Source organism: Enhydra lutris, unplaced genomic scaffold (genome assembly GCF_002288905.1).
Source record: "Enhydra lutris kenyoni isolate GAN:26980312 unplaced genomic scaffold, ASM228890v2 scaffoldscaffold72, whole genome shotgun sequence".
Taxonomy (NCBI): Eukaryota; Metazoa; Chordata; class Mammalia; order Carnivora; family Mustelidae; genus Enhydra; species Enhydra lutris.
Window position 1 is genome coordinate 2,766,962 of NW_019154156.1, and position 25,590 is coordinate 2,792,551.

General features: G+C 36.4%; 1 protein-coding gene across 2 annotated transcripts in view; it reads right to left on the reverse strand.

Moving 5' to 3' along the window:
• Positions 1-25,590, reverse strand: part of LOC111159950 (cancer susceptibility 1) — a 53,572-nt gene that overhangs the window by 22,370 nt on the left and 5,612 nt on the right. For both annotated transcript variants that reach the window (XM_022522659.1, XM_022522658.1), the window contains exons 4-7: positions 25,444-25,581; positions 19,348-19,494; positions 16,445-16,548; positions 10,497-10,806 (exon numbers count right to left, since the gene is read on the reverse strand). In XM_022522659.1, coding sequence (XP_022378367.1) covers positions 10,497-10,806; positions 16,445-16,548; positions 19,348-19,494; positions 25,444-25,581 — 699 coding nt within the window. The remainder of the gene's footprint in view (positions 1-10,496; positions 10,807-16,444; positions 16,549-19,347; positions 19,495-25,443; positions 25,582-25,590) is intronic.

Sequence of the window (25,590 nt, forward strand, 5' to 3'; positions counted from 1 at the left end):
GTAGAGAAAGAGAGAGTGAGAAAGTGTGGAGATAGCTAGCTTTAGAGACTCAGAGACATTATACAGACCAACACTCACATTATAGGGGTCCCAGAAGGAGAAAAGAGAAGGGGTTAGAAAACTTATTTGAAGAAATAATGACTGGAAACTTCCCTTCCCTGGGGAAGAAAACGGATACCCAGATTCAGAAAGCCCATAAAGTTCCAAAAAAGATGAACGCAAAGAGATCCGCACCAAGACACATTGTAAGTGTCAAAAGTAAAAGACAAGGAAAGAATCTAAAAAGCAGCAAACGAAAAATACTTCATGACATACAAGGTAGCCCCCATAAAACAGTGAGCAGATTTTTTTCAGCAGAAAGTTTGCAGTCCAGACGGGAATGCCCCAATTTATTGGGCTAAAAGAAACAAACAAAAACAAAAACAAAAAGCCCTGACAACTAAGAATACCTGGCAAAGTTATCATTCAGAACTGGAGGAGAGATAAAGAGCTTTCCAGACAAGCATAAGGTAAGAGTTCATCACCACTAGAACAGCCTTATACATAAGAAATGTTAAAGTGACTTCTTCAAATTGAAACAAAAGGGTACTAATTAGTAACAGGAAAACACATGAAAGTATAAGTCTCACTGGTAAAGGTAAATATATAGTAAAATTCAGAATAATTAATGGCATAAAGATGGTGAGTCAACTTCTCATAAAGCTACCATAAAGGTCAAAATAAAAAAGTAGTAAAAATAACTATAACTACAATAATTTCCTAAGGAATACACAAGTAAAAAGATGTAAATGGTGACATCAAACCCATCACACATGGTGGGAGTAAAAATAGAGTTTCAGGGGCACCTGGGTGGCTCAGTGGGTTAAAGCCTCTGCCTTTGGCTCAGGTCATGATCCCAGGGTCCTGGAATCGAACCCCGCATCGGGCTCTCTGCTCTGTGGGGAGCCTGCTTCCTTCTCTCTCTCTCTGCGGGTCTCTCTGCCTGCTTGTGATCTCTGTCTGTCAAATAAATAAATAAAACCTTTAAAAAAAATAGAGTTTCAGAATGTGTTCAAACTTAAATTGTTATCAACTTAAAATAGATTGTTATAAATATGTTGTCTTATATAAGCTTCACAGTATCCACAAAGCACAGAACTTATTAAAGACACACAAAAGATAGAAAAGAATCGAAGCATACTACTACAAATCAAGGAATCAATCAAAAGGAAGAGAGCAAGAAAAGAAGAAAGAACAGAGGAATTACAAAATAACTAAAAAACAATGAACAGAATGTCAGTAAGTAAATACCTATTAATAATTACTTCAAATGTGAACCAGCTAAACTCTCCAGTCAAAAGACATAGAGTGACTAAATCATAAAAAAGGAAGACCTGGGCGCCTGGGTGGCTCAGTTGGTTAGGCAACTGCCTTCAGCTCAGGTCATGATCCCAGAGTTCTGGGATCGAGTCCCGCATCAGGCTCCCTGCTCCACAGGGAGTCTGCTTCTCCCTCTGACCTTCTCCTCTCTCATGCTCTCTCTCACTATCTCTCTGTCAAATAAATAAATAAAATCTTAAAAAAAAAAAAAAAAAAAGGAAGACCTATCTATTGGCTGCCTAAAAGAGATTCACTTCACATGTAAAGACACACACAGTGTGTGAAGGGATGGAAAGAAATACTCCATACAAAGGGAAACCAAAAGAAAGATAAGGTAGCTGCAATTTTATCAAAGACTTTAAGATAAAGACTAATAAGAGCCAAAGGTGATCACATAATGATAAAGGGGCCAATCTAACAAGAATACATGACATAAACACTTATGTCCCCAACATAGGAGCACCTAAATACAGAAAGCAATTATTAACAGATCTAAGGGAGATATAGAGAGCAATACAATAATAGTACGGGGCTTTAATATCCCACTTTCATCAATTATTAGATCACTCAGACAGAAACCAATAAGGAAACATTGCCCTTAAATAATATGTTAGATCAGGTGGACTTAACAGACATTTACAGGCCATCCCAACCAAATGCAACAGAATACACATTCTTCTCAAGAGCATATGGAACACTCTATTCTCCAAGGATGATATATTAGGCCAGAAAATAAGTCTTAATAAATATAAGAAAACTGATTTTATATCAAGCATCTTCTCCAACCACAAGGGTATGAAACTAGAAATCAATTATAAGAAGAAAACTAGAAAATTCACTAATATGTGGTGCTTAAACAACATGCTACCAAACAACCAATGGGTCAAAGAAGAAATCATAGAGAAATTTAAAAAAACACCTTGAGACGAATAAATATAGAAACACAACATACCAAAACCTATGGGATGTAACAAGAAGAATTGTAAAAGAAAAGTTCATAGCAATAAATGCCTATATCAAGAAACAAGAAAGATTCCAAATAAACAACCTAACTTTATAACTCCAAGAACTAGAAAAGGAACAAATGAAGCCTAAAATTAGAAGTAAATAATGAAGATCAGGATAGAAATAAATGAAGTAGAGACTAAGAAAACATTAGAAAAGATCAATGAAATAGTTATTTTTAGATTTATTTTATTTGGCTGTATTTATTTATGTATTATTTTAATTTTTTATCATTATTATGTTGTTAGTCACCATACAGTACTTCACTGGTTTTTGATGTAGTGTTCCATGATTCATTATTTGCATATAACACCCAGTACTCACAGCAAATATGATTCTCAATGGGGAAAAGAAGATCAGGAACACAACAAGGATGTCCACTCTCCCCACTATTGTTCAACATAGTACCAGAAGTCCTAGCACCAGCAATCAGAGAACAAAAGAAATAAAAGGTATTCAAATTGGCAAAGAAGTCGTCAAACTCTCTCTCTTCCCAAATGACATGATACTTTCCGTGAAAAACCCAAAAGACTCCACCACCAAATTACCAGAACTAATACAGCAATTCAGTAATGTGGCAGGATACAAAATCAGTGCACAGAAATCAGTTGCTTTTCTACACACTAACAATGTAAGTGTAGAAAGAGAAATCAGGGAATCGACTCCATTTACAATAGCACCAAATACCATAAGATACCTAGGAGTAAACCTAATCAAAGAGGTAAAACACCTATAGTCTAGAAATTACAGAACACTTATGAAAGAAATTGAAGAAGACACAAAAAGATGGAAAAGCATTCCATGCTCATGGATTAGAAGAATAAACATTGTTAACATGTCTATGCTGCCCAGAGCAATCTATACTTTTCAATGCCATCCAGATCAAAATATCAATGGCATTTTTCAAAGAGCTATTTTTTAAAGAAGATAAACAAAATTAACAAAACTTTTGCTGGGTTCACCAAGAAGCAAATAAATAAAATCAGAAATGAAAGAGGAGACATTACAACTGATACCACAGAAATACAAAGGATAAAAGACTACTCTGAAAAATTATACGCTAACATCCTTCTCAATTGTCTTTCCAACAATGCAATAAAATGGAATATTTCCAAACTCATTTTACAAGATCACTATTATCCTGATAACAAAACCAAACAAGACCACCATAAGAAAATTACAGGTCAATATTCCTGATAAACATAGCTGCAAAATCCTCAACAAAATATTAGCAAAGGGAATTCAACAATACATTAAAAGGGTCATACACTATGAATCAGTAGGATATTACAGGGATACAAGAATGGTTCACATCCATAAGTCAGTCAATGTGATGAAGGATAAGAATCATATGATTATCTCAGTAGATGCTGAAAAATCATTTGACAAAATTCAACAGCCATTTTGAAAAGAACTTTCAACAAAGTAGGTAAAGAGGGAATGTACCTTAACATAATAAAGGCCATATATGACAAGCTCACAACCATCATACCCAACACTGAAAAGCTGAAAAGCTTTTCGTATAAGACCAAGAACAAGACAAGGATGCCCACTCTTACCACTCTAATTCAACATAATATTGGAAGCCCTAGCCAGGGAAATTAGTCAAGCAAAAGAACAAGTAAAAATACCACCATTTGCAGATGACATCATATTATACATAGAAAACACTAAGGACTACACCAAAAACCTGTTAGAACTTATCAACAAATTCAGTAAAGTTGCAGGATACAAACTCAACATACAAATATCAGTAATGTTTCTATACACTAAAAATAATCTATCAGAGAAATCAAGAAAATAATCCAATTACAATTTTATCAAAAAGAATAAAATACCAGGAATAAATTTAACAAAGGAAGCAAAAGACCCATATATTGAAAACTAGAAAACACTGATAAAAGAAATTAAAAACACAAATAAATGAAAAGATATTCTATGTTCATGGAGAGAAAGAATTAATATTGTTAACAAGTCCATTCTAGCCAAAGCAATCTGCAGATTCAGTGTGATGGCTATTAAAGTTCCAATGACTTTTTTTTACAGAAATAGAACAAATGATCCTAAAATTTGTATGGAATCGCAAAAGATCCTGCTTAGCCAAGGCAATACTGAGAAAGAAAAACAAAGCTGAGGCATCACACATTCTGATCTGAAATTATATTATAAACCTATAGTAATTAAAACAGTATTACATTGGCATAAAACAAACACATGTATCAGTGGAACAGAATACAGAACCCTGAAATAAACCCATGCATGCCTGGTCAATTAATTTACAAAAAGTACCTGGGAATATGCTATGAGAGAAGACCAGTTTCTTCAGGAAATGGTGCTGGGAAAACTGGATGGACATATGCAAAAGAATGAAACTGGAACACTTTACATCATACACAAAAATTATCTCAAAATGAATTAAAGACTTGAACATAAGATCTAAAACCATAAAACTCCTAGAAGAAAACATAGGTGGTAAACTCCTTAACATTAGTATTGGTGACCAAAAAACAAAGGCAACAAAAGCAAATATGAATAAGTGGGATTATATCAAACTAAAAACTTCTGTAGAACAGACGAAACAATCAAAAACATGAAAAGGCAACTTACCAAATGAAAGAAAATATTTGCAAATCATATATTTGATAAGGGGTTAATATCCAAAACATACAGAATCTACATAACTCAATAGTAAGAAACAATACAATGTAAAAATGAGTAGACATTTTTCCGAAGAAGACATTTAAGTACATGAAAGAGGCCAGTGGGTATATGAAAAGGTACTCAACATCACGAGTCATCAGGGCTGTGCAAATCAAAACCACAATGAGATATCACCTCTTACCTGTTAGGATAACTATTTTCAAAAAGATAATAACAAGGATTGGCAAGGAAACAGAGAAAAAGGAACCCTTGTGCACTGTTGGTGGGAATGTAAATTGGTGCAGTCACTATGGAGAATAGTCTGGAGCTTCCTCAAAATAATTAAAAAATAGAACTACCGTATGATCCAGTAATTCCACTCTTGGGTATTTATCCAAAGTAAATAAAAACACTAACTTGGAAAGATATATGCACCGCCGTGTTCACTACAGCATTATTTATCGTAGTCAAGACACAGATGCAATGTAAATGTCCACTGATGGATGAATGGATAAAGAAAACATAGTATAGGGGCACCTGGGTGGCTCAGTGGGTTGGGGCCTCTGCCTTGGCTTGGGTCGTGATCCCGGGATCCTGGGATCGAGCCCCGCATCGGGCTCTCTGCTCGGCGGGGAGCCTGCTTCCTGCCCCCCACCCTGTGTCTGCCTCTCTGCCTACTTGTGATCTGTCAAATAAATAAATAAAATCTTAAAAAAATAAAAAAAAGAAAAGAAAACATGGTATATATACACAATGGAACATTATTAAGCCATAAAAAAGGAAATCTTGCCATTTGTGACAACATGGATGGACCTTGAAGGCATTATGTGAAATAAGTCAGAGAAAGACAAATATTGGATGATCTCACCTATATGTAGAAGCTAAACAAAACAAAAACAAACTCAAACACAGAGATTTACCAGAGATCGGGAGGTGAGTAAAATGAAGATGGCTAAAAGGTAAAAAAAAGTCTAGGTATAAAATGCATCCTGGGGAACTGTAATTCATAAAATGCACGGTGACTGTAATTCATATCGTATTGTATATTTGAAAGTTCCTAAGAGATATCTTAAAAGTTCTCATCACAAGAAGAAAATATTTGTAACTATGTGTGATGATGGATATTAACTAGACTTACTGTGGTAATTATTTCATAGTAAAGATATCAAATGTTATGTTGTACACCTGAAAATAGGTATGTCAATTTTATCTCAATAAAAATTTAGAATTTAAAAAAAGTACAAAAAATCTATATCATTATTTTGAATGGCTACTAATATTTGATTGTTGACTATTTGATAATTACTCTGTGAACTGTATTTGCTACTATAAAAATCTCAATAAACATTGTAGCACATTTTTATTTACTTGTCATATTATTTCATAATAAATTACTAAAATTAAAACCACTATTGGGTACATTTACATGGTACCAAAGTGCCCTTCAGAAAGATTTGTACAAATTCACATATCTAACAACAGTATGTGAAAATGTCTTCTGCCCCTCATGCTCAACCTGAAAAGACAGGGTATATAATGCTGCTTCTAATTTGATCATTTACTTGATTCAGTATATTTTCATTCCTTCATTGGCTAGTTGCATTTCCCCTCTCATCTGCTTATTCAAGTCCTCTGTCTAATTTTACATTAGGAAATTATCTTACCAATTTGTAAAAGCTCTTTTATATTAAAATATTAACCTCTTGTTTTATATGTTTAAATAGTTTCTCATTTCATTATCTTTCAACTCTCTTCATAGAGAGTTTTATTTGGCTATACAAATGTTTGAATCCAGTGAATCTCCTTTTACGGTCTTGATTTTGATGCACTGATAAGATCTTCTTATAAATAATAATACATATTTATATATACATATAATACATATATATTATATATATTTGTATACTATATGTACAAATAATACATATAATATATAGTAATACAATAAAATAACTTTCCTATGTTCTCCTCATATATTTCTATCATTTTGAGTTTTGATTAGTTTGTTTTTATATTTAAAACTTCAATGTTATTTTTTTTATATTTAAAACTTCAATGTTATTTTTTTTTTAATCTGTAGCATGAAATACAAATAAAAACTAATTTCAAATCTCAAGCCAATTATTATATTAAACCCATCTTTCCCTTCTCAATCTCTGGAACTTCTTTTATACAGATTTTCAATCTCTTACTCCTTTCCACCCTTTCTTTTATGTCCCCCCCCCAATTCCAAATTATCTTCATCCTCACCTTGTGAGCTGCTGATTCTCTTTATATATCCAGTGATTTTTGCCTTCTGCAGGCTACCCACACTTACAAAAGGTGGCTTACACTGTTCAGAATTCGTAGCAAGGGTGACCACTGTTCAAATCTGCTCGCTCTCCTTCCCTACCCAGCACAGCACAGCAAGTGCCTGGGGGATTCTTCACACGGAGCCGTTACTGCTCCCCAGGCTTGATGCGGCCCCACCAATCCTCCCTCAGCACAGCAGATGGTGTTTCCCTCCTGCCTCGCACACTTAACCATTACTGTGGGATTCTTCTGCTTCTGTGGAACTCATACATGCTTTAGCATCATTCATATAAACTTTCTCAGAATGCTGTGGGCGTTTTGGAAGGATGACAGATCACATGCGCATAAGCATCTATACACACACGCCTGTTCGGTGTGATAAGAGTTTGGGTTCCTGAAAACAGGCGCTAAGTGAATTAATGTTACTGATTTTGGGGCCATTTTCTCTTTTGAAATCCCCTGATAATAGAGTTCCCTCCAGCTAGGTTTCCCTGTCTACCCTCCACACAACTGTAGGTCAAGCTTCCCAGGCTGTGGAGAAGTTTCATAAAATAAAGTAACTTCTGCCATATCACTCATTGCCAGCTCAATCTTTATTCTGGGTTTCCTAGATTACCTCCTTGAGGACAGCTTCAATATTCCATGAAACATGCATTTTACCACTGGGTAGAAAACTTTTCCTGGGCATACTTTTGTGGCATTATCAACATTAGCCATTGGTATACCTTTAGTTATCACTGTAAGTTAAAACTGTTCAATAAAGCATTAAATAAAAATAGAAAAACCAAATGTACACACATTGGTAAGAGCCATTTGAATTGAGGAAAGCTTAATTTGGTAGCTTTGACCTCCCTAGTTGAGAGGAAAGGAAACAACTTAACTGTACCAAAGGACAGACCTTGAGGAAAATCTATAATTGTGCTATTTGGTATTACAGTGAATTTATATGCTTATATTTTTAATATAAAATTATTTCCAACATTAACAGAATTATAATAAATGATCACAGCATAAGGCCATTTTAACAGACATACGTGCATAAGAAAGAATTGTGTTAGCCATGTAAATTCACGTAATCTATCAAATTATGTTTTCTAATTGTTATTTCACAATTTTCAAGTAATGTGAAATTCTTGAATAAAATGTTGATGGGTTTTCAATTAAGTATTAATTATAATCAAGGAACTTGAGGGAAGAAATTATCCAATATTTTAAATCAGATCAAGGCCAAACATTTTTAGATACTTTTTTCATATAATAATTTTGTTACCTTGTTTTTAATTTGTTCTGTTTTCATGAATGTTCAACCATAAATCCTGTCAAATTTTAAGTTAATGGGTTTTCATTTTGTTTTTTACTGCATATTTAATTATTGTGAAGTTCAGGGCCCATTTACTCATTCTTTATCCTCCTCCCTTAGAAATCAGTATGCCCCTTCCACGCACATCTTATTAGCTAAAGCAAGTCCTAGTCATGCCTAACTTCAGGGGGATGAGGAGAGTAATCATCCAGTATGTTCAGAAAAGGCAGGAGAACTATAACTATTGTTAACTCTATCTAGTGAAGCTAGAGAGGTAAATTTTTTTTTTAATTTTAAAAGCTATTGGATTGCTCAAAGAATGTTCAAGTACAAATTTTTGAAGAGCAAATTATTTCCCACCTCTCTAAAATATCAGCTGTAAAATATCAGGTTTCTGGCTTCTCCTCCTCTATTCCTTTTCATTTTTACATGGTCATAATCATATTCTAAATACTATTCTTTGTATTGATCATTATGTCATATCTATTTTCTATATTGCTAAAGAATCTCTGTAATTTTTTATTCTGGTGTGATATTTAAAATGGAATTTTTCAACCACACATATTCTTAGAATTTTTAGTAATTCCTATTCTAATTTCAAATTTACATTCAATCTAATTCTTAACCCTTCCCTGTGTTTAAAGAAAATAAACCAATAAAACAACACATATCATGTCTTAGGCACTTGTAGGAAAACCTGCTATTTCTGGTCCTTCCTAAAAATGCAGATTTTTAAAATTTTTAATTTATACATTTGCTTATTTATTCATGTGTTTAATAAATATTGATTAGGCATCTACTCTTTGCCAGGGATTGTTCTGTGTGTGTGTGTGTGTGTGTGTGTGTGTGTGTGTGTGTGTGTTTAAGTTTTTCTGTACTTTTATTCCTTTGAATGCCCTGGGTATAAAATTCTGTGCTTTTTTAAAAATAATCTTTTATTTTTTTATTAACATATAATGTATTACTAGCCCCGGGGGTTCAGGTCTGTGAATCGCCAGGTTTATACACTTCACGGCACTCACCATAGCGCATACCTTCCCCAATGTCCATAACCCAACCACTCTCTTCCTAACCACTCCCCAAAATGCAGACTGTTTATGGCCAAACAAAAAGGCTTCTTAGTTCTGAAAAATTCTAAAGAGACAATTCTAAGATAGTAACTAAGTAGCTTGGAAATTCCAGAAATAGGAAAGAACAGAAAACGACTAAAGGAATATGATTATTAAATTACCCAAATATGTTATCTCTAAAGATGTCAACTTTTTCAGAGAGTAGTACAATACTTTAAGAAAATCAGTTTTACTTCATAAAATTCTTTCTTACAAAACCTAAGAAAGATAATCCTTTAGTTTGTGAAAGTATTTACCTCAAGTTTCCATATAATGGCAAGTTCCCTTAAGTGAATTTGAAATACAATATATAAAAATTAAATTTGCTTCTAAGTTGTCCCTAAAATATAACTGAGCAACTCCTGTGCTGAACTTTAGGATGCTGAAGCAACAGGCTCAACTATGAATAGCGACTATTAATAGAAGACAAGAAGAAAATATACACATTCAAAATTGAGCTACTGACAAGAAAGTGGCTTTCAGACAACTTCTAGTTGTTTAGGAAAAAAATCTTTTTTTTTTTTTTTAAAGATTTTATTTATTTATTTGACAGACAGAGATCACAAGTAGGCAGAGAGAAGAAGGGAAGCAGACTCCCTGCTGAGCAGAAAGCCCAATGCGGGGCTCGATCCCAGGACCCTGGGATCATGACCTGAGCCGAAGGCAGAGGCTTTAACCCACTGAGCCACCCAGGCGCCCCTGTTTAGGAAAAAATCTTAAGAATGCTCCAAGGGAATCTAATAACACCTATTACATGAAGAAAATATGTATGTTTCAAAAATGTGTCCTACCGTTTGTACTTCACTACCACTTTGTTCCTCAAATTTTGTTTCTTCTTCATGAACAGAGTTAGACTCATTTTCTTGTTGTTTACCCTCTTCTTGGAGCTCTTTGTCGATTGCTGTTTCTTCATACTTAACTTCATCCTTGACCAAGTGATTGACTGTGGCAGTATATTCTCGTAAAGATGTTGGAACAGGACACAGCGGTGTGACATGGTCATAGTGAGTATGTAGGAGGCGTAGAGCAATGTCACTTGTTGCCAAAATCCTTGGAATTTCAAATCCAATTTGTGTTTCAGAGAATCTGACACTTTTGTACCTGTAAATAATTTTAACAAAAAGGATGAGACCCTAGGAAACTAAGTCTGTTGAGAATTTATACCTAAGCAGTATTTCTCTCCACTTGAATTTTGCCAAAATTTGGAGTCCCGATGCATACTTGCTTGCTTTGCAGCATTTGGACCCAGTTGCTAATGTTATCCTTCTCAAAACACTCTCTTGGGATGTATGACCCCATACTCTTGTCTTCCATCTCTGGCAGGTCCTTCTCTGTTTCCTCTGTATGGCCTTCTTCCTAACCATCCCTTAAATGTTAACATTACTCTGCTCTCTATCCAGGCCCTTTTTCTTCTTCCCTCTACACAGTCTTCTTGGATATTATTATTTTGATGGCGTGAATCATAACTCACGTTATCAGGAGTTTTCAACATGAGTTCTGTTTCCTGGGGTAGGTTAGGGGGAGAAGAGGCATCCTTGAATAGGTTTTAAGAGGTCCAAAAATGCCCTTACCTATGATGAGTATATGTAATAAAGTTCATAAGAGTCTAGGATTCCCCAAAGTTAATAACTAGTGATCTATATGATGTCTCCTCAAAACAGATCTCCAATTCGGATTTCTTTCAATGCTTTCAGACAGTTGTATTCCATATTTCGTTAAGTACTTCAAATTCAACAGGTCCAACATTGAACTCATCATCTCTGCAACCCCCCTTGTGGGAGGCCACGGTAAGGCTTGAGACGAGAACCAAACCAGGCCCTGACTTGTGCCTCCTTTAAAGGCTGAATAGCCGAACAAAAGGCTTAGGTCGATAAAGTCGAGTAGCACTGAGAAAGGGTCTGTGCTATGTGTAGTGCGCTCGCCTACGTGGCTTCCCGCACATTTGCTAGTCAGATAGAAATGATTTGGTCGGGGTCAGAAATTCTTGGCTGGTCCTTGCTGTCCTTGCACGGGCTATAGACTACACCACTGTAAGACTGTGCTGTGCTTACATAAACTATGTCTTGAGTGGCCTTGAAGTCAGTACATCTGGGGCTAGAGGGTCTGTTATTGGTGCTTGGGAAATAGATAATGGGAAAGCTTGAAGGATTTTCTGTGCATGTTGCAAACTCTTTAGTAATCAGCTAAAAATAGATACTTTCTTATGATTGTTTCTTTTAGCTATATAATGCCTTGCTGCCTTGAATAAAATTGGCACTATTGGACATCCTCCTTGGTGCTCCTCCTGCTCCCATCTCTTTGTCTCTTAATTTCTTTTCAGCATCCTCTTACCCTCTCGACCCTGGTCGATTTGTCGCGCGGGCCGTGACAAGTGGTGCCCGAACAGGGACCTGAGAACATTTCAAGGGAGTGCACATACAGGCAAGTAGTTGCCGACAATCAGGTAAGAGGAGCCCGGGGTTGACAGGTAACAGCAGGAGTAAAATAACATGGGGCAAGGTCAATCAGTGAAATGAACTTTCTTTTTGCCACTGCATTGCAGGCCCTTATGAAGCAAAAAGGGTCCAAGGTCTCTAAAAGGGCCTTGCAGATAATTACGTAAATAAGCCTTCTTCTAGTATAACCAGGTTGCTGGGCCATCCCTAGCAAAGGGGACTCTGACTTTATCTCTCTCTGTTCCTCCTAATAGACGTGGGGGCTTCTCCCTCACTCATTTCCCGTGTTAATTCTTCACTGTCGGGAAACAAAATGCCCCCCACTCCAGATCTTCCCACCCGTGTCTCAGGTAAACATTCAAAGTGGAGTGGGCCCAAGTGGAATGAAAATCAGTATTTGAACTAAGTTAAGTTTGTTGGGTTAATTAGGATAAACATGTCCTTTGAGTTAACAGTAGTAAATGTAAAACTTCATAATTTTTACTACAGGTCAAATAAGCTCATGTTATTTGTTAAAATCTGTTAAAATCTGTTAGCAAAGAGATGACCAAATTGATGAATAATTGTCTGTCTCAAAGTTTTAATGGGTGATTATTAAAGTAGCTTTCAAAGTCTTTGGTAACCTGAAACTTTAAAGTTTTGCTTGGATGACAAATGTAATTAAATTATGGACATTTAGGTCTTAACCAAACAGGATAAAATACTAAGTCATTAATTACTAAACATAGGTTTGTACTTTTGACTTCTTACAGCAAAGAAACTAAGAGTATTTAAATCTGTTGGTAAACATGTTTTATACCTAACTGATTGATAAATTTGCCATCTGAAGAATTCTGTTGTAACAGTTCACAATTGGTTAATACTTAGTCTTCACTAGAGATTAAGGGTCTCTAAGACTATCAAATTCTGCTTAGTGTAACTAAGACTGATAGAAATTAGGGAAACAACTCTGTATGTAGGAAAGTAGATGATATGTAAGAAAGATTTAAGGAATGGGAATACATTTTGTTGAGGGTAAGAGAAGGTAATTTTGTCCTAAATGAGATGGTTGTTTGGAAGGAAATGGCTTGGGACAAAACCTAAATGCAAAAAAAAAAAAAGTTGTAGAAGGTTTGTAAAGGGAAATCTTTAGAAAAGGAATTTTAGCTATGGTCAAGATGGACTAAGATTGAAATGAATGGGTTTTAAAGGTGCATTGGTATAAGACTGAAATTGTCTCTGCTCAAAAGGACAAAGTTTTCTTAGATTAATTGATCTACCGTTACAAAAATGTAAATGGTTTTCTCTTTGCCTGCCCAGAAAACCCAGTTTCTATGTTTTATCAGGTGTTTAACATCCCTAATTATATTTAGGCATGTGCTTCAAAACTTTATAAGATTTTAGCAAATGTTGACAAGATTTAAGTTGTAAATCTCTTTAACTCAGGCTTTTCCTTGGTATGTTAAGTTACTCGTGAAATAGTGATGAACCAATGATAAACCTTGGGTCACATTTGAAAAAATACTATAACTATTCTAGAGATTCTATGCATTTCCTAAAGTTTTAATGTTTTGAGAGATCATCGCTTGATATTGTAATTATAAAAATGTTATGTGTCACAGAAATAACCTGATTTCCTTGCCAGCTAAAGTGTAAACTCTCGTCTCATCAGCTCTAACCATATCCATTCCGAGTTTTTGTCATTTATAATTGTTTTAATTCTCTTATGAGTTTTATCTTAAAGGAGATTCATATAAAGGACTTTCAGGACAAATACAGATATTTGATATACTTAAAAATCCTAAAACTGAAATGGGTAAGAATTTCCAGAACTAACTAAAGGTTGCATTCACCAGATTTAATAACATGAAACTAAATAAACTAGAAAATTATGTTATATCTTTTAATGTTTTGTCTTATTTTAAACATTACTGGTTCTCTAATGTTTACTCTTCCAGACTAGAAATATTTTTTTTTCTTAAGATGTCTGTGACTTACAAAAATGTAAAAATATTTATTTACAAACAAATCAAAACATTCAATGAACATCCCCTATAATTCACAAGGACAAGCCATTGTCAAAAAAGCTAATGGTACCCTTAAATCATACCTCAAAAAAAAATTAAAAGAGGGGGAAATACTACAGGGAACACTGAAATACTCTCCTCATATGCATTTAATTTTAACTCTTTATGTTTAAAATTTTTAAATGTTCACAATATAGGTCACACAGCAGCTGAACGCTTTTGGCATCCAGACTTTTCTCCTCTTCCTTATACTAGGTGGAAAGACCCCCTGACAGACACTTGGAAGGGTCCTGACCCTGTCCTCCGCAGAGGACGTGGTTTTGTTTGTGTTTTTCTGCAGGATGAGGACACCCCATGCTGGATGCCAGAGAGATGGTGCCAACTCCTCGCCCCTGTGGCAACGAATTGCAACACTAACCCTGAGTTGGAGAAATCAGCGGAGGAGAAGAAGACGTCTCCCCCCTTACAGCCAGAGGGATGTTTTATGCAAAACTCTGGAAACTGGTTGCTGCCCTGGGACCAATCGGAGTACAAATAGCCAGAAATGGTTATACTGCCACAAAAGACTTCAATCTGACTTTGCGGGCCTATGTTCCTAGACCTTTTTTACTGGTAGTGGGCTCGGGATCAATAGTTCTCACCTCTTTCCAAGGGGGACATCTATTGTATAATATCCATTGTGACCATTGTGTGTTAACAAATTGCCTACCTGTGTCCCTGCCTTCGTCAGGGACAGGTCCTATGATAATGTTTGTAACTATGCAACCTCCATATATGTTATTACCTGTGAAAGTAAAAGAACCTTGGTATGCTAATTATGGTTATCAGTTTGCCCTTAAAATGTAGTTGCAACTCAAACGAGTCAAATGTTTTCTAAGTTTATTGATAGCAGGAATAGCAGCACTAGTAACACTCATTCTGGCTGTTTACTGGCTTTTGTTTTAATATGGTACATTGTACAGATTTGTGCAAGACAACGACTACACGCTCAAGCACAAATTCATATGCTTGATTTATTTAAAAAGGAAGGGGGAGATGTGGGAGGCCACAGTAAGGCTTGAGACGAGAACCAAACCAGGCCCTGACTTGTGCCTCCTTTAAAGGCTGAATAGCCGAACAAAAGGCTTAGGTCGATAAAGTCGAGTAGCACTGAGAAAGGGTCTGTGCTATGTGTTGTGCGCTCACCTACGTGACTTCCCACACATTTGCTAGTCAGATAGAGACGATTTGGTCGGGGTCAGAAATTCTTGGCTGGTCCTTGCTGTCCTTGCATGGGCTATAGACTACACCACTATAAGACTGTGCTGTGCTTACATAAACTATGTCTTGAGTGGCCTTGAAGTCAGTACATCTGGCGCTAAAGGGTCTGCTATTGGTGCTTGGGAAATAGATAATGGGAAAGCTTGAAGGATTTTCTGTGCATGTTGCAAACTCTTTAGTAATCAGCTAAAAATAGATACTTTCTTATGATTGTTTCTGTCAGCTATATAATGCCTTGCTGCCTTGAATAAAATTGGCACTACTGGACATCCTCCTTGCCCCCATCTCTTCGTCTCTTAATTTCTTTTCAGCATCCTCTTACCCTCTCGACCCTGGTCGATTTGTTGCGCCGGCCGCAACACCCTGTCACTATCATTCTCAAATAAAACAAAACTTGTTTCAGCCTCTATTATTCACTATCTGAGTAAAAAGACACCAACTAATTCTCTTCTAAAATCTGGGTAGCTAACACAGGGCTATTCATTTTTTTCCTTTTAAAAGTATACAGATTGTTTTTACTCTTCTATATGTAACACATTTTACAATGAAAAAGGTTATATTATTATATTGTCTCATTAGATTTAAATGACAGGGTATTTTATAGCAAATATAATTTGGAAAATATTTTGTTCCTTCCTGTTACTAAATATCAAAATTAAACCCCAATTCTTTTCATTGTCATATGACCAGTGTTTTCAGAGCTGGGACCAGAACACCTAGGTCTCCTTTTACTTTGGTAATTTTTCCCTAAAACTCACTGCCATACTAACTCAATTAATTTTGACATATTGAAGATTAAACAGAAGAAGGGATCATGATTTATCCCTGTCACTATCATTTCTCAGAAAGATGTGATTAGCTGAAAATAACTTGCCTAAGGTAAACAAATAGCAGGTTTGCGATTCAAACCCCAGCTGGCTGACCTCCTAACATAGGTTTTTTCCAAGTGTACCATGCTAGTATGCAACAGGCATGTCCCTGGTCATCATGAGGCGACTCCCAATGTCTTCTGACCTATAGTATCACCCATGGGAATACCTTGGATTCTTCTTGAGATTGGCCCACACATATAGAGTAACATTTTCATCTTGAATGACTTTTTCCATACTTCCACTGTCCAGATCTGCTAATGTACTAGCCTGCTGTAAGAGAAAAAAGAAAACATTATAAAAGATGAGAGTCCTCATAAACTATGCAACTTAGATGAGTTATTTCATCACTTAGGTGTTAGATTCGTTACTTAAAAGCGTAATTTAGGTAAAAGTATCAAAATAACAAAATATTGTTTTAAAAAAATTCTCTATTCTCTTAATGATACAAATGTACTTACTTAATTAAATGTGCTTCACCTTTCCACTTAGTTTCTCTTACTGTGTCTAAGGATTAAAGTTGCTCCTATATTCCCAGGATTACTATTATATTACCCTTTTCAATTTTAACATTATCATTATCATGACTTTAACTATACACATGCCTCTTTATTTGTACATTAAAATGTAGATCATGCTACTGCAAAAGTTAGTCTATTTCTGAGTATTATCAAGTTTAGGAAAGAAACTATTCGGTTTATGAAATTCAAATGAGTCAAGTTTTACTAGTCCAATACTTGATATCCAACATGAAACACACAATTTAAGGAAGTTCTTAAGTATGTTTTAATAAGGACTAATACAGCTTGATGCATATTAACTCTCTTAAATGGCTTAACAAAGTCAATATTGTATGTATTTAGTTGTCACAATACAAAAACTTTGAGGTACTGGAGATTGAATTTATTGCCAATTTTTAAAAAGTAATTGATCCTGCATGCTTCCCCCTCCCGCCGTGACATTAACTTTTGAAGTGTTCAGGATAGTCTTATAGAACTATTCCACATTGTGAATTTATCTGATTCTTCATGGTATTGCTTAACTTGCTCTTCTGTCCCCTTTATTTTTTGCAACTTCTTTGAAAGTTAGGTCTACGTAGGTTTAATTATTTTCGGCGAGAAGGCATTGTAGGTTACGCTGTACTCTTCACGATGCATCCTGTCAGGAGGCACATGATGTCCCACTGTTAACAATGTGGACTTGATCGCTTGAGTAACGTGGTAAGTATCTCCCACTTGTGAAGTACACTTTTCCCCAATCTGTAAGTAATCTGTGGTCTAATATTTTGGCACCATGAGAATCATGCACTCCTCAACTACTTTTCACCTAATTATTTGAGTGAAAATGCCCCTAAAAAAAACCTGCCCCTTATCATTTATTACATTGAGGATTAAAAAAATGGTGATTTTCTAACTGACGATTCCTTCAACATTTATCAGATGGCATTCTTCTATAAACTGTTCTTTCCCTCCATCCCACTTTCTCACTTGCTTTTCTGGAGTATCACTTTAGACTCACAGATTTTTATTTAGACAATGGTCTATAATCAATTATAATTATTCTTTTTGATATTCAAATAATTTCAAATTTGACCAGAGGGAGCCCCTTTAAGTTAGTTCTGTCCCTTTGGATACAATTCCATTAGTCTCTGAGCATTTATTTGCTTTCTAGCACAAGATAACTCATTCTCATCTTTTACTTACCCTGCTCCAGTTCTGGAATCAGCTGTTCACCCCAATTAGACCTGGTTCCATTTTACAGATTAAAAAGAAATCTGGTTCATAGTAGTATTTCCATTTCAAATTAAACACTACAATATTTGGGGCACCTGGGTGGCTCAGTGGGTTAAGCCTCTGCCTTTAGGCTCAGGTCATGATCTCAGGGTCCTGGAATCGAGCCCCGCATCAGGCTCTCTGCTCAGCAGGAAGCCTGCTTCCCCCTCTCTCTCTGCCTGCCTCTCTGCCTACTTGTGATCTCTGTCTGTCACATAAATGAATAAAATCTTAAAAAAAAAAACCATTACAGTATTTTTTCTAATCTCTAAGTTTACATATTTTATCTTTTTCTCTTAAAATAATCTTGATTACTAAAAATTATAATACATTTCTTTGCTTTTCTTATAATAAAACTGTTCCAAAATTACATTATAAATATTACTACTAATAATAAATTTAGTAAAGTTTAAGCCAATTTTGCAATTCTTTTCATAATTAGAACATACTCTACCAAGGCTATACAGAGACCAACATAAACCAAAAGATAAAATAGACACACACAAAAAATGTGTGACTTTAGGTTGTTTTCTGATTTAAAGAGCACACAACAAAACAAAAAAAGCCATAGAAGACATTCATGGGATAGGATATTAGCCAAAATCTTAACAGGGACTGGACATTAGATTATGAAATTATTACTTCTCAAGGTATAATAATGATTTTAGTTATATGGATATTATCACTAATGATAAGATATTTGGGAAAAACAGAGTGACTACCAATAATTATGATCTTAGTCAATTTATCTAGAGTAGTGAATATTTAGCATATAAAGTTTTGTGAATTTATTTTCATAGTGATCCTACTAAACCTTAGCAAGTATAAGAAAAAAAGGGGTGGCTCAGTCGGTTAAGCATCTGCCTTTGGCTCAGGTCATGATCTCAGGGTCCTGAGATTGAGCCCCGCATCGGGCTCTCAGCAGGAAGCCTGCTTCCCCCTCTCACTCTCCTTTTGTGCGTGCTCTCTCTCTCAAATAAATAAGTAAAATCTTAAAGAAAAACAGGACTTTATACTGATTTTTTTTTTAAAGATTTTATTTATTTATTTGACAGACAGAGATCACAAGTAGGCAGAGAGACAGGCAGAGAGAGAGGAAGGGAAGCAGGCTCCCGGCCAAGCAGAGGCCTTAACCCACTGAGCCACCTGGGCACCCCTATACTGATTTTTTTAAACTGACTTTTCCATAGCCTTTTAATTAAAAAGATGCTGGATTTTTTTTATCATATAGTGTAAAATTTTAACTCTTAAAAAGTTAATCGTAATTTATAAGCAAAAAGAAAAAAAAAATCACACTTACTCTGAGAAGTATTTCTGTGGCTTTGTTAAACTTAAGATGAAGGAGCTCCTGGAGTTCTAGAATTGATCCTTGGTACTGTTTTATATTTTTATCTTCCAAATCATATGGTGGCGTTTCCAGTAAAATTAATTTCAATTTCTCAATTAACTATAAATAAAAACAAAGTAAGAACTTACTATAAAAATAATCTTCTGACAAATGGTCAAAGAAAAAGTAAAAAGGGAATGTTCTATCACTTTTGAATTGGGGCATACATCATATATAATCAGTAAAACATATAAAAATCTTTTCTTATATTCATTGTGTTATTTAAGATCATGGAAAAATAAAATATTTTCTCCAGAAACTCCATTATAAGAATTCCCAACTACGCTAACAGAGCTTTCATTAGCAAGTTAATAGAGCAGGGGCAGCTTGGATACCTAAGACTATGGAACAGTAGAAATAATGGTATAACAACGAGGAGGAGGCTGACAAGAAGAGAGTTACTAATATATACTGACTGTTTATGTAGGAGTCCAGGGCAGGCCACCCCCAAATGAACCACAAAGGCCCAACTCTGATCATTTTGAACTGAAGCTACTTGAGAGTCAACTGTACAAAGACACTTAGACCTCTTCTGTCCTCCTGAAAGCAGGAAACAAATCTCCCATATGAAAAATACCGATCCCTGTACTAAGAAAAGACATCTTTATTACTAGAGGCAAGGGCTACCAAGTAGAGAAAACTGTAGAAATAAACCTTGTTACTTTTTTACTAATCTACTACCTCAGCCCAAATTCTGCTTAGAGTTCCTAATTCAAGCTCACAAACACCTGTTTTCCTTATCCTGTAAATGCCTCACAAATCTATTGTTTCTTTGTCTAAAATGTGCCTGCCTTGGTCATTTCTTTCCTTTTTTTTTTTTAAGACTTTATTTATTTATTTGACAGAGATTACAAGTAGGCAGAGAGGCAGGCAGAGAGGGGGAAGCAGGCTTCCTGCTGAGCAGAGAGCGGGGATTCGGGGCTGGATCCCAGGACCCTGGGATCATGACCTGAGCTGAAGGCAGAGACTTTAACCCACTGAGCCACCCAGGTGCCCCAAGTCTCAATTTCATTATTGGATCTCCATGTGCACATAATAAAACTGTCTTTTTTCTCCCATTAACCTGTCTCATATGAATTGAATTCTCTGTCCAGCTGAAAGACCTTGAAGGGTAGAAGAATTTTCCCTCTCCTACACTTACTACGTGCCAGGAACTGTTCTAAATCTTTATACGTATTCATTCTATCTTCATCATAACTCTATGAGCTAGATACTGTTATTGTGCCTATTTTTATAGATAAGGAAACCGAAGTTTCACCTGTAAGGAATTTGGAAGATCTGACCCCATCCTAACAAGTAAAAAGCTCAACAGACTGAAAAAAAACAAAACAAAACAAAAAAAAAAACCCTTCTTTGATCCACAAGAGGGGAAGAAACAGAGCAAACACCTGCCCTCAAGACTGAAGAGACCTAGATTCAGGAGCAAAAGCCACTGCAGAAACCAGTGCCAAGTAAGAACATCTGAACCGTAAATGCCAAATTATTGGAAGCTCAGTGTAGACAACTCTTGAAAGTTAAAAACTCCAGAAGAGGGGCGCCTGGGTGGCTCAGTCGTTAAGCTTCTGCCTTTGGCTGGCTCAGATCATGATCCCAGCGTCCTGGGATCCCTCCCCAAATCTGTTTGGGAGCCTGTTTCTCCCTCCTCAGCTCCCTGGTGCTTGTGGTCCCTCTCTATCTCTCTCTGTCATAAATAAAAATCTTAAAAACAACAACAAAAACTCCAGGAGAACACAGTCATGAAAGGGAGAGGGCCCATAATATTGTTAGACTTATCTCCAAACACTCCACCAGGTTCTCATAACAACTATGGAAGCAAAATCCCCTCCTATTTCTAGCAGGGGGAGAGGAAAAGGAATGCTTTTGAACTACACCAGAGTACTCGGTTCTTAACAAGGCCTGATCTCAAGGGAAACTAATTAGAGCCTAATCTGCAGGAATTTTATCAGAGCCTAACTCACCTGGGGGAAAGAAAATACACAACTCCAGCTGGCTCTAGCCATTCCCTCCCACCTAAAAGGGAATAAAAAAAATTAAAGACAATTGTGAAGTTCACCATGCAGAGATGCAGAGACACAGGCTTTACTGAAAGACTGAGACCTAATTTCAGGACTGTAGGATTCTTCCCCTCTCCCTACCTTACCTCGTAGTCACATTACTAAAGGCCTGTTTACCACAGCTCCTTTTATCCAGTACATCATGTTGAGCTATCAGGAGAAAATTACAAGTCATACCAAAAGGCAAAATCCATAATTTGAAAAGACAAAAGCAAGCATCAGAACCACACATGGCAGGGAAGTTGGAATTATCAGACCAGGAATTTAAAACAACTATGATTAATATGCTAAGGGCTCTATTGGATAAAACAGACAGCATCCATGAATAGATGGGCAATGTAAAGGAGAGAGATGGAAATCGTAAGAAAGAACCAGAAAGAGATGCTAGATCAAAGGATACTGTAACGGGAATGGAGAATGCCTTTGGTGGGCTTATTAGTAGACTGGACTCAGCTGAGGGAAGAATCTCTGAGCCAGAGGACATAGCAATAGAATCCTTGAAAACCAAATGGCAAAGACAACAAAAACCTAAAAAAACAATGTAAAAAAATAGAACAAAATATCGTGGGACCGTGGGACAACTACAAAGGGTGTCACATACACATGATGGGGATACTGGAAGGAGAAAAAAAGAGAGAAAGGAACAGAAGAAATATTTGACATAATAATAATTGAGAATTTCCCTAAATTAGTGTCTGATGCTAAACCACAGGTTCAGGAAGCTCAGAGAACACCAAGCAGGATAAATGCCCTAAAAAACGACACTTAGGCGTATCATTTCCAAACTACAGAAAAAGCAAAGATAAAGAAAAAATCCCCACAGAAGTCAGAGGGAAAAAACCTTACCTTTAGAGGAACAAAAATCAAGAATTGCATTTAATTAACATCTCAGAAACCATGCAAGTAGGGAGCCTGGGTAGCTCAGGCAGGTAAAAATTTGCCTTTGGCTCAGATCATGATCTCAACGTCCTGGGATCAAGCCTCACATGCAGCGTCCTGCTTCTCCCTCTCCCTCTGCCTGCCACACCCCCTGCTTGTGCTCTCCCTCTCTGTCAAATAAAATCTTTTTTAAAAAATCGAGCAAGCAAGAAGAGAGCGGAGATATTTATAGTGCTGGGAGAAACTGAGGCACAGCAAGATCAAGGAACAACCAGTAAGTGGCAGGATTTAGTTCTGAACACTGACACATAATAAACACCTCATACATTCCAAATTAAGGGAGGCAGCTCAGTAGCAGTATGGATTCAAGCCAGAATGCAGGACTTCAATCCTAGCCACTTCTCATTAACAATGTGATCTTGGGCAAGTTATAGAACATCTTCGTGCCTCTGTGCATCACTGTGCCTTCTTTATTTGTGAAATGGGAATAATAGTGAATACCTCATAGAGTTATTATAAGAATTCAGCAAGTTACTATTTCTAAAGCCTGGCATAGTATTATTTAAGAGCGTGCCAAATAAATAAATTTGATCATTTGGAACTTGATGTTTACCGTGGCATCAATGCTATCCAATTCTTTTCTGTTCCTCATGTGCTGCCTGCTTTAGTTTCCTAGTGCTAGGATCATGTTCTGTCTCCTGCTTTTTTTAAGTGTTTTTTTTTTTTTTAAGAATTTATTTATTTATCAGAGAGAGGGAGACAGAGAGAGTGCAGCAGGGGAAGCAGCTGGCAGAGGGAGAAGCAGGCTCCTCACTGCACAAGAAGCCCAATGCAGGACTCCATCCCAGAACCCTGGGATCATGACCTGAGCTGAAGGCAGACACTTAACCGACAGCCACACAGGCATCCCCTTCTATCTCTTCTTTTGTTACTTATCTTTTTCTCATTTTCCCTACTCCTTGTTATTTCCACTTCTGTAACCCACTCTCACATTAGGAAAATTTCCCTTCCAGCTCATCGCTGATGAACTCTACTTCCGCTACTTCCCACTGTCTTCCGGCTCTTACAGAGCACCAGGTTCCTAGACCAGCATCATGCCGCGGCAACATGGCAGAGAGGGTGTGCAATGGCAAGAAGACCTCACTGTGTACAGGAGGCTCCATGGAAAGTCAGAGTAAGACCCATCTGAAGTCTCATAGGAGTCTCTAAGCATGTCACAATCTCTCTCTCTTTCTATGTAAAATGGGTCTCATAAGTGTGTCCAGATCAAATTAGGCAATATATGTTATGAACTTAACAGAATCTGGAGTTACTCCATCTTATAATAACATGTAGAAGAAGGAAACCACACTGACAAAAGAAAACACAAAAGGTGGTGAGGAACTGTAACAAAAAGTATTAGAGGATAAAAGGACCAAGAGCAGTGAATTCCTTCCAGTTTCAACTATTTTGTAGGTGTGTCTAGTGTGGATTTTTCTATTCATCCTAACTTGGGATTCGTTGGTTTCTTGAATCTGAGGGTTTGTATCTTCTCTCAACTCTGGAAAAATGTCAGCCGTTTTCTCTTTGACTATTGTCATTCCCTCATTCTTCTGCATCTCCTTCTGGTACTCGTTTTCAATGTATTTTAGCCTCTTTTCCTCTATCATACATGTCTATTAATTGCTCATTCATATTTTCCATCTCTTTATCTCTCTGTTATATTCTGGTAAATTCTCCCAATCAACTTGTGATTCATTTGTGATTACGAATCATTTTCTTGTTCCCCTTCTCTAAGCTAAAGATGAGCCAAACAAGTTCCTATCATTTCCTTTTGCAAAGTAGATATTTTCTCTTTTATCCACAATAACTTTTGGAGACTCCCAGTCATATAAGGCATCTTTGATTCAACTTGCCACCTTTCACATACTCTAGGCATTGCCTCCTGATGTGCTTTAAACCAAGGCTAACCCAAGACTTAACAGAGAGGAAAGCCTCTGGAGAAGTGAATTCTCTGTGAAGCCACTGATTTTGAGACTTGCCTATTTCTCTGAATTGTTTTATGGCCTCCAAGATTTTCCCTTACTTTGTTTTGAACTTGGCAATGAATTTTTTAAAATATTTATTTATTGGGGTGCCTGGGTGGCTCAGATGGTTAAGCATTTGCTTTCGGCTCAGGTCACTATCTCCAGGTCCTAGGATCAAGCCCCAGGTCAGGCTCCCAGTTCAGTGGGGAGTCTGCTTCTCCCTCTTCCTCTGCCTCTCCCCCTGCTTGTGTTCTCTCACTCTCTCTCTCTCTCAAATGAATAAATAAAATCTTAAAAAAAAATTTAAATATGTATTTATTTATTTATTTGAGAGGGAGACAGCATGCAAAAGAGAGCACTAGAGTGGGGAAAGGGACAGAGGGAGAGAATCTTCAAGTAGACTCCCTGCTGGGCACAGAGCAGAGGACGTGGGACTCAATCTTAGAATCCCTAAGATCATGACCTGAGCTAAAACCAAATCAGACACTTAACCGACTAACCCACCCAGGCACCTGTAGGCAATGAATTTAAGTATCATTAAAAAAATTTTTTTAGCATTTTTAAGTGCATAATAAAGTGGTAGTTCCTCCGGGTAGCCTGTCCATCCTATTTGCCAAAGTAGAAAGTACAATATTCTTACTCGTCTTTATACTTTCATGCCTTCAAGAGTAAGTGCCTGACACATAGTTAACATTGAAAAACATCTGTAGTGAACATAGAATAGTGGAAAATTTCAACTCAGGATAAAATCATATACTTTTCCCCCAAGTTATCTACATAAATGGATGCAACCTGATTTTTTTTTTTCCTGCTTGGATTAGACACACATAATGTTTCACATTTATGTCATAATGATCTTATCTAAGGTGGCAAAAATAAAAGTAAAAATAGGAATTGTAGAAATTTTAAAAAATGAAAAGATTAGCAAATAATTTTCTCCATAACCAAGCAAGCAGTAGTGTTATTAATTGGCAAGTACTATGGTTATTCAATTTATTCCTATTTTGGAGTCAATATCAGACAATTTGTAATTTAAAGAATTCAAAATTATAGAATATTTCAGTACCTACATTTAGCACTAGTTTGCTTTTTGCAATCACTTCCTCAAGTGTCTCATTTGTTTCCTCTTTCCACAGGCTAATGAAAGTATTAATTTCTGGGGATATTGAAGGATCAGGACTCCCATCACATTGAATGTAGTGTTTCCACTGTGAAAT